This window comes from Rhinopithecus bieti, unplaced genomic scaffold (assembly GCF_001698545.2).
Source record: "Rhinopithecus bieti isolate Rb0 unplaced genomic scaffold, ASM169854v2 scaffold_39746, whole genome shotgun sequence".
NCBI classification, from domain to species: domain Eukaryota; kingdom Metazoa; phylum Chordata; class Mammalia; order Primates; family Cercopithecidae; genus Rhinopithecus; species Rhinopithecus bieti.
The window spans coordinates 1,137,367-1,145,790 of NW_016816960.1; the positions used below are offsets into that span (position 1 = coordinate 1,137,367).

Genomic DNA, 8,424 nt, shown 5'->3' on the forward strand with positions numbered 1-8,424 from the left:
AGAACTTTGGGAGGCCGAGGCCGAGGCGGGAGGATCACCTGAGGTCGGGAGTTCGAGACCAGCCTGACCAACATGGAGAAAACCAGTCTCTACTAAAATTTAAAAAATTAGCCGGGCGTGGTGACGCATGCCTGTAATCCCAGCTACTCAGGAGGCTGAGGCAGGAGAATCGCTTGAACCCAGGAGGTGGGGGTTGTAGTGAGCCGAGATTGCGCCATTGCCCTCTAGCCTGGGCAACAAGAGCAAAACTCTGTCTCAAAAAAAAAAAAAAGAAGGAAAGAAATCCAGAAGGAGACACACCACCATACACCATTGTTCTTTTCTTTTCTTATTGTTGTTTGTTTCTTATACTTTTCCTTGCTTTCCTCCCTTTCTGCCATGGGCATGTGACCTTGTACATGTGCTGAGTAAAACAAAGAGGAGGGAATGATTCACACACAGTTTAGCTCCTGTCTGGGGTAGGTGGTGCCCAGCACTTCTGCCTCCTGCCCACAGAAGCCCCAGGGAAGAAAGATGAAGTGCCTGGTGGCTCCAAGGCAGCCACCTCATTTATCCTCTTTGGTCTCACCCTTGCATCTCAAGGCCCGACACCCCACCCTCCAAACCAGTGGCCTTTGAGGAGTTTAAGAACGAGCGAGGTAGTGAGATCAACCGAATTTTCAAAGAAAACAAATCCATCTTGAATGAACGGAGGAAAAGGGCCAGCGAGACCACGCAGCGCGTCAATGCCATCAAGCGGGAGATTGATGTGACCAAGGAGGCCCTGGATTTCCAGAAGTCACTGCGGGAGAAGCAAGGTAAATGTGATGGAAAGATGGCTAGGGAGCTTTGGGGTCTCAGAGTCATGCTGGTCGAAGCAGAACAGCCCTTGGCACTAGAGGACTGAGATGAGAGGGGCCAGTGGGGGTGCTGGGGTGTGGCCTTCACCCATAGGTCAGATCACTTAGCTCTGGTCAGCCCCTGAGAGCCTCAGAGTCCTCCCCTGTCAGCCAGCCTCTGCCTGTGGGTCCCTCATTGTTGCATTATCTCAGACCTAGGTGCTGGGCCTTCCACCCCATATGTGCTACTGTCCATGGTGAAACAGGCCTTTTGTCCTGCAGAGGTATCACTGGGCGATGGGTAGCTGGTGACTTCTATAAGGTCCATGGGTCTCTGTGTGGTTTCCTCACTGCTCCAGGTGGTCAGATTGAGGTAGGGCTGCTGGTGGGGACTATGGAAAACCAAGTAAGGGAACAAGAATATGGATGCTAGAGAGCCAAGGGACTCACTTTCAGTAAGGCCATTCCCTATGTTGAATCCGTGACACCGGTGCTGGTCTGTCAAAGTCTTGTCTCCTAGGGCAGGTGGCAGAGGGTGCTCCAGGCTCAAAGAACAAAGGACCCCAGTGTGGGGAGGGTGCTCACCTGGTTACCCTGACCCAGTGTCCTTGTCCTGGTGGTGTGCACCGCCCACACCTGCACTGAGGGCTAAGGCCCATCAAGCTTGCGTGTTCAGATGACTTATCTGGGAGGGCTGGTCAAGTGCAGATTCCCAGCCCCTGGGCAGCAAGTGGTTCTGACTGAGGAGAGATGGAGCAGGGCCCAGGACCTGCATTTTAATGAGTGACAATTCCAACTCTGGGACAGGTGGTCCAGAGGCCACACTGTTCTTCACACTCCTGGCTCAGTCTTATTGCCTTCTTCCAGACAGGAAACACCACAGGTTCCTGGGCTTTCCCTTACTAAATCACAACCCTGTTCCAGGCCAGCTTTCATAAGTGATCTCCAGATGTCACTTGGTTTATTCCTGCAAGTCAGATACATCATCTCACAAAAGGTGCATTTTACTCATTTATTTCTCAGAGGAGCAGGGTATGGTGGCGCACACCTGTAATCCCAGCATCTTGGGAGGCTGAGGCATGAAAATTGCTCGAACCCAGGAGGCAGAGGTTGCAGTGAGGCAAGATTGCACGACTGCACTCCAGTCTGGGTGACAGACCAAGACTGTCCCGGAAAAAAAGAAATTAAACAATTATTTCTCAGAGGGCAACTTTATGTTCTAATTCTTGGGGCCATTCTTATACCTCACAGACCAATTATGACATGCTATTTCTAAGGGCAAAGCCCTCCATGGGTCTGGGAAGCTGGAGAAGGCCAGTGATGGTGGCTATAGACATACCCCTATCCAGAACCACAGGGAGAGGACATGGTGAAGATTTTATGGGACAAACAAGCACTTCTTTGTCCTCTCTGCTCACACTTTCTTTGAACATACAGCCCCTTATTACATATTTAAGATAAAATATATGCATGCTATGCTGGCATATCATGTACTCCTAAATATACCTGAGAGTGGACAGTTTCAAAGGATGAGATGAGGAAGACATTAAAATTATTTTTTTTTCTTTTTTGAGACAGAGTTTCACTCTTGTTGCCGAGGCTGGAGTGCAATGGCACGATCTTGGCTCACTGCAACCTCTGCCTCCCGGGTTCAAGCAATTCTGCTGCCTCAGCCTCCCAAGTAGCTGTGATTACAGGCATGCGCCACCACGCCCAGCTAATTTTTATTTTTAGTGGAGACAGGGTTTCTTCATGTTCATCAGGCTGGTCTTGAACTCCCGACCTCAGGTGATCTGCCCACTTCAGCCTCCCAAAGTGCTGGGATTACAGGTGTGAGCCACTGCACCCGGCCAAAAAAATTTTTTTGTGTGTGTGTGACAGAGTCTCGCTCTGTTGCCCAGGCTGAAGTGCAGTGGCATGATCTCGGCTCACTGCAAGCTCCACCTCCTGGATTCACGCCATTCTCCTGCCTCAGCCTCCTGAGTAACTGGGACTACAGGCACCTGCCAACATGCCCGGCTAATTTTTTGTATTTTTAGTAGAGACGGGATTTCACCATGTTAGCCAGGATCGTCTCAATCTCCTGACCTCGTGATCCTCCCTTCTCAGCCTCCCAAAGTGGTGGGATTACAGGTGTGAGCCACAGCGCCTGACCCAACAAATTTTTAATATTTAAAATTTTATCTATCAGTATCAAAAAAAAACTCATTTTTGTGCTGTCCTCCAAAAGTAGTGTTTTTCCACTGATTATTAAAATATTAATAAAATACCTTTATTTTATTGAATTTACTTGAACAGATCAAGTAAAGTCATATCTCCTAGGCCAGGCAAGGTGGCTCACACCTGTAATCTCAGCACTTTGGGAGGCCGAGGTGTGTGGATTGCTTGAGCACAGGAGTTTGAGACCAGCCTGGGCAACACAGTGAGACCCTGTCTCTACAAAAAAAACATAAAAAATTAGCTGGGCGTGGTGGCACATGCCTATAGTCTCAGTTACTTGGGAGGCATGGTGAAAGGATCACCTGAGCCAAGAAGGTTGAGGTTGCAGTGAGCCATGATCATGTCACTGAACTTTAGCTTTGGCGACAGAGTGAGGCCCTGTCAAATCAATCAATCAATCAATCTCTTAGATACCTTATGATTGTTAGCCACTTGTTGACCCAGAAAGGTCAGCATATTTGGAACATTAGTCTTTTGTAAAAGAAAAATACAAAATTGCCAGTTGTGGTGGCATATGCCTGTAATTCCAGCTATTTGACAGGCTGAAGCAGGAGGATTACTTGAGGCCAGTAATTCAAGAAAAGAAAAGAAACAAAGAAAAGAAAAAAAGAAAATGTAAAAATGTAAAATCATCTTTAATTCAACTCTTTTTTTTCCTGGAGATAATCAGACATTCTCTGAGTAGAACAAAAGATGTTCACAGTTACTCCCCATCTCAACAGAGTACTGTAAAGACTCTACTCTGTAAAGGATTGTGGCTTATTCAAATAATCACATCAGAGACCTCCCACAGCATAGAGACCATAGCAGATTGCTCCGCACTGAAGGTGAGGCACTTGGTGAGGGTAACTCCCACTCCCCACTCCAGATCCCAGATCCCAAAGTCAAGACACTTGCTTTTCCATTAATGACTCCATTAGTGACTTTTAATGTGTCTCACTTTTTTCCCAATAAACATCAGTGGAAGTGCTAACACTTTCCTCTAGCATCTGGGGGCTGCCTCATGCACCCCAGCCACACACCTCAGGTCATGTGCAGAACACACTTGCCTTACACTTGGGGATGGGGATCGATGTGATGCCTTTGCTAAGTTTTCAGGTGCTGTGAGCAGTGGAGAGCAGGGTGAATGGCTTTGCACATCATATTGTTTTATGTTAACCCAACAACTGTCACTGAACTGACAGACCTTAAAAGATCCTTGCAAAGAGACGAATAGCACTAACCCTTGTCCCTGGAGCCCTTTGACAGCTACTCAACACGATATAGATGTCTAATCATCTCTAACAAGAAGGTAGCTGGTGACCTGCGCATGGTGGCTCACGCCTGTAATCCCACCACTTTGGGAGGCTGAGGTGGGCGGATCACCTGAGGTCAGGAATTCAAGACCAGCCTGGGCAACATGGTGAAACCCCGTCTCTGCTAAAACTATAAACTTAGCTGGGCGTGGTGGCGCATGCCTGTAATCCCAGTTATTCAGGAGGCTGAGGGAGGAGAATCGCTTGAACCTGGGAGATGGAGGTTGCAGTGAGTTGAGATTGTGCCACTGCACTCTAGCCTGGGCAACAAGGCAAGATTCCATCTCAAACAGGAAAAAAAAAAAAAGAAAGTAGCTGGTGGATGTGGGAATCAGCAAGAGACAATTTGAACATCTGCTGTTAATAAGGAGCCTTGCCCAAGTGCATTATAGTACTAGCCAGTGATGGCAGTTTGTAGATGTAATTTACAAGAAAAATAGACATTTGTATACTAGGAGTGCTTACTAAATATCTTTGGCTAATAGAGTTTTAAATAAAATGAGCATGGAGCATGGGCCTTCTGCACCTTCCCCTGCCCTCTGCTCCTGTTTGTCCTAAAATGCCAGTGTGGCCCCACTGAGCTGAGCTCCCCTCCCTGTGAGATTATGCCCTGGCAGCCTGGCCTTCTTGTGCTTTACCCATCTCCTTGCCATGGCCCAGCCCTGCCTGTGGTCTCCTGTCTTCATGATTTGCCAGCTCTGTGCCCGCCTTCTGGAATCCCTTCCTCCCCCAATTTCAGGTGAACACCTCATTTCCTGACTTCTTCCATCACCTTGCAGGCGAGTATGAAAACAAGGGGCTGATGATCATTGATGAGGAGGAATTCCTGCTAATCCTGAAGCTCAAAGACCTCAAGAAGCAGTACCGCAGCGAGTACCAGGACCTGCGTGACCTCAGGGCTGAGATCCAGTATTGCCAGCACCTAGTGGATCAGTGTCGCCACCGCCTGCTCATGGGTGCGACAGTTGGGAAGGTTGGCCGCCACCTGAGGTACAAGGAGGCTCAGGGAGAGGCCACAGCCTGAGTTCTGGAAGCACCCTCAGAGTTTCTCTCTGGCAGAGCCAGAGGCTGGGCAGGGGCTTCAGATGTGTGGTTCCCAGGACTGTGAGGGCCAGAGATGGAGAGGGGGACAGGGTAAGACCCTGGAGCAGAAAGTAAACAGGTGGTGAGTCTGCAACAGATATAAGACAGATGAGAGCACACAGCCCTTACCAGCTTCCTCAGGTTCTGTCTCCTCACCTCCTTGTAGAATTTGACATCTGGTACAATGAGTCCTTTGTCATCCCTGAGGACATGCAGATGGCATTGAAGCCAGGCGGCACCATCCGGCCAGGCATGGTCCCTGTGAACAGGATTGTGTCTCTGGTGAGCAGCACAAGGGCAGGAGTGTGGCAGTGGTTGAGCGTGGGGCAATGGGCAGTGCCTTGATCTCTGTTCTCGTCACAAACATGGCAGTGTGTGTGGTGCACCCAGCCTCTCCACAGCCAGCCCAGGCAGGTGGGCAGGTACAGGTCTCTCCTTGGTTACCAAGGGATGGGGGAAAATACCACTCTTGCTACTGCCACCTTTCTAAAGCAGTTCATCCTGCTCAGGCAGCAGTTACAGGTTGTCTGTGGGAACACTGACAGACATGGGGGCTGGAGGGCTGTGAGATGCCCTTTCGGTATGGTGGTCTATGGCACAAACCCAGCAAGGGACCGCCCTGATGCCCATCACAGGCTCTGCTAGGGTATATCCTGACAATACCATGCTAAAGAGACTGTCCTCCCCCAGGGAGAAGATGACCAGGACAAATTCAGCCAGCTGCAGCAGAGGGTGCTTCCTGAGGGCCCTGATTCCATCTCCTTCTACAATGCCAAAGTCAAGACAGAGCAGAAGGTAACTCAGAGGCCTATGTCTCCAGGAGGCTGGGGACCTCAGTGACCTCATGATTAGGAAACCCAGGATCATATTCCCTACTTTAGAGAGGTAAGGGAGGAATAATGCCATTCCAAGGAGATTAGTCACCCTCAGTCAGTGGGTGTCTTCTGCCAACTGTACTGCAACTGGGCTGGACCCTAGAGGAATCCCACCAACCATGGCCAGGCCAAGACATGGCTGGTCAGTACTGACTAGCCTATGTATGGTTCGCAGCACAAGGCCCAGGGATCCCCTGAGGCTTCCACCTGTCAGGGAGGACCAACAGGGTCCACTCTGCACAGGTGGCAGGGGACAGAGGATCACATGCAGCTGAGGCATAGCTAGACATGGTGTTAGCTATAGATTGGGTGGGGTACTCTCCTCCTCGAGCAGGTTTGGCTGGTGCAGAGGGTCTCCACTCTACTAAGGCCTGGCCTAGACCTAGAACACAGAGGGCCCTGTGCACTGCATACTCCTGTTCGTGCAGAGGCAGTGCTTATACAGCAAGTGGCAGATGCACACAGGGCAGATGCCCAAGTGAGTTCATTCTTTCACAAATATTTTTGTAGTTATTTATTAACATACTCAATAGGTGATACATTCAGGTGTTTCAAACATTAAGAAAGCATGAAAGTACATGGCTGGGCACGGTGGCTCACGCCTGTAATCCAAGCAGTTTGGGAGGCTGAGGTGGGTGGATCACTTGAGGTCAGGAGTTCAAGACCAGCCTGGGCAACATGATGAAACCCTGTCTCTACTAAAAATACAAAAAATTAGCCAGGCACATGTTTGTAATCCCAGCTACTCAGGAGGCTGAGGCAGGAGAATCGCTTGAACCTGGGAGGTAGAGGTTGCACTGAGCCAAGATCATACCACTTTACTCCAGCCTGTGCAACAAAACGAAACTCTATATAAAAAAAGAAGAAAAAATGCTGGGCACAGTGGCTCTGGCTGGGCACGGTGGCTCAAGCCTATAATTCTAGCACTTTGGGCGGCTGAACCAGGTGTATTGCCTGAGCTCAGGAGTTCGAGACCAGCCTGGGCAACATGGTGAAACCCTGTCTTTACTAAAATACAAAAACTTAGCTGGGTGTGGCAGCGTGCTACTGTAGTCCCAGCCACTGGAGAGGCTGAGGCAGGACAATTGCTGGAACCTGGGAGGCGGAGGTCGCAGTGAGCAGAGATTGCACCATTAACTCCAGCCTGGGTGACAGAGTGAGAGACTCCGTCTCCAAAAATAAAAAAGAAAGTACAAACACTGTCCCCATCTATCAGCTCCCGGCAACCCCCTCTGATAGGGCACCCCTGTCACTTGTTTCAGATCCTGGCAACCCCTCTGACAGGGCACCGCATCACTTGTTTCTAGTGTTCCCCTCAGTTTTCTCCCTTCCTTCCTTCCTTCCTTCCTTCCTTCCTTCCTTCCTTCCTTCCTTCCTTCCATTCTCTCCCTCTCTCTCTTTTTTTTTTTTTTTTTTTTGTTGAGGGGTACAGAATTTCACTCTTATTACCCAGGCTGGAGTGCAGTGGTGCAATCTTAGCTCACTGCAACCTCTGCCTCCCGGGTTCAAGTGATTCTCCTGCCTCAGCCTCCTGAGTAGCTGGGATTACAGGTGTGCCACCATGCCCGGCTACTTTTTTGTATTTTTAGTAGAGATGGAGGTTCACCATGTTGGTCAGGCTGGTCTCGAACTCCTGACCCCAGGGGATCCACCCACTTCGGCCTTCCAAAGTGCTGGGATTACAGATGTGAGCCACTGTGCCTGGCTTCCCCTCAGTTTTCTGCATCATGCTTTTTCTACTTAGCAACACATCCTGAAGATCATGCCGTGTCAACCTATAGGTGCTTCTGTGTCCTTTTTTTTTTTTTCCTTTTTCTTTCTTTTGAGACAGTGTTGCACTCTGTTGCCCAGGCTAGAGTGCAGTGGCATGATCATGGCTCATTACAGCCTCGACCTCACAGATTGAAGCAATCCTCCCACCTCAGCCTCCCAAGTAGCTGGGACTATAGGCGTGCACCACATGCCCAGCTAAATTTTTTTTTTTTTTTGGTAGAGACGGGATTTTGCCATGTTGCCTAGGCTGGTCTCAAACACCTGGGCTCAAGTGATCTGCCTGCCCTGGCCTCCCAAAGTGCTGGGATTACAGACATGAGCCATTGTACCTGGCCAGTTTTTTCTTACTAATTTTAGGAA

The 8,424-nt window shown here is 49.5% G+C and overlaps 1 protein-coding gene across 10 annotated transcripts in view; it reads left to right on the forward strand.

The window, feature by feature from the left end:
* KIF9 (kinesin family member 9) overlaps positions 1 to 8,424 on the forward strand; it is a 57,560-nt gene that overhangs the window by 40,048 nt on the left and 9,088 nt on the right. For 9 of the 10 annotated variants that reach the window (XM_017855693.1, XM_017855690.1, XM_017855685.1 and 6 more), the window contains 4 exons: positions 583 to 797; positions 5,113 to 5,289; positions 5,583 to 5,698; positions 6,107 to 6,211. In XM_017855693.1, the coding sequence (XP_017711182.1) occupies positions 583 to 797; positions 5,113 to 5,289; positions 5,583 to 5,698; positions 6,107 to 6,211 (613 nt within the window). Of the gene's footprint in view, positions 1 to 582; positions 798 to 5,112; positions 5,307 to 5,582; positions 5,699 to 6,106; positions 6,212 to 8,424 lie in introns of all 10 variants that reach the window. The other variant, XR_001882168.1, reaches the window with a different exon arrangement.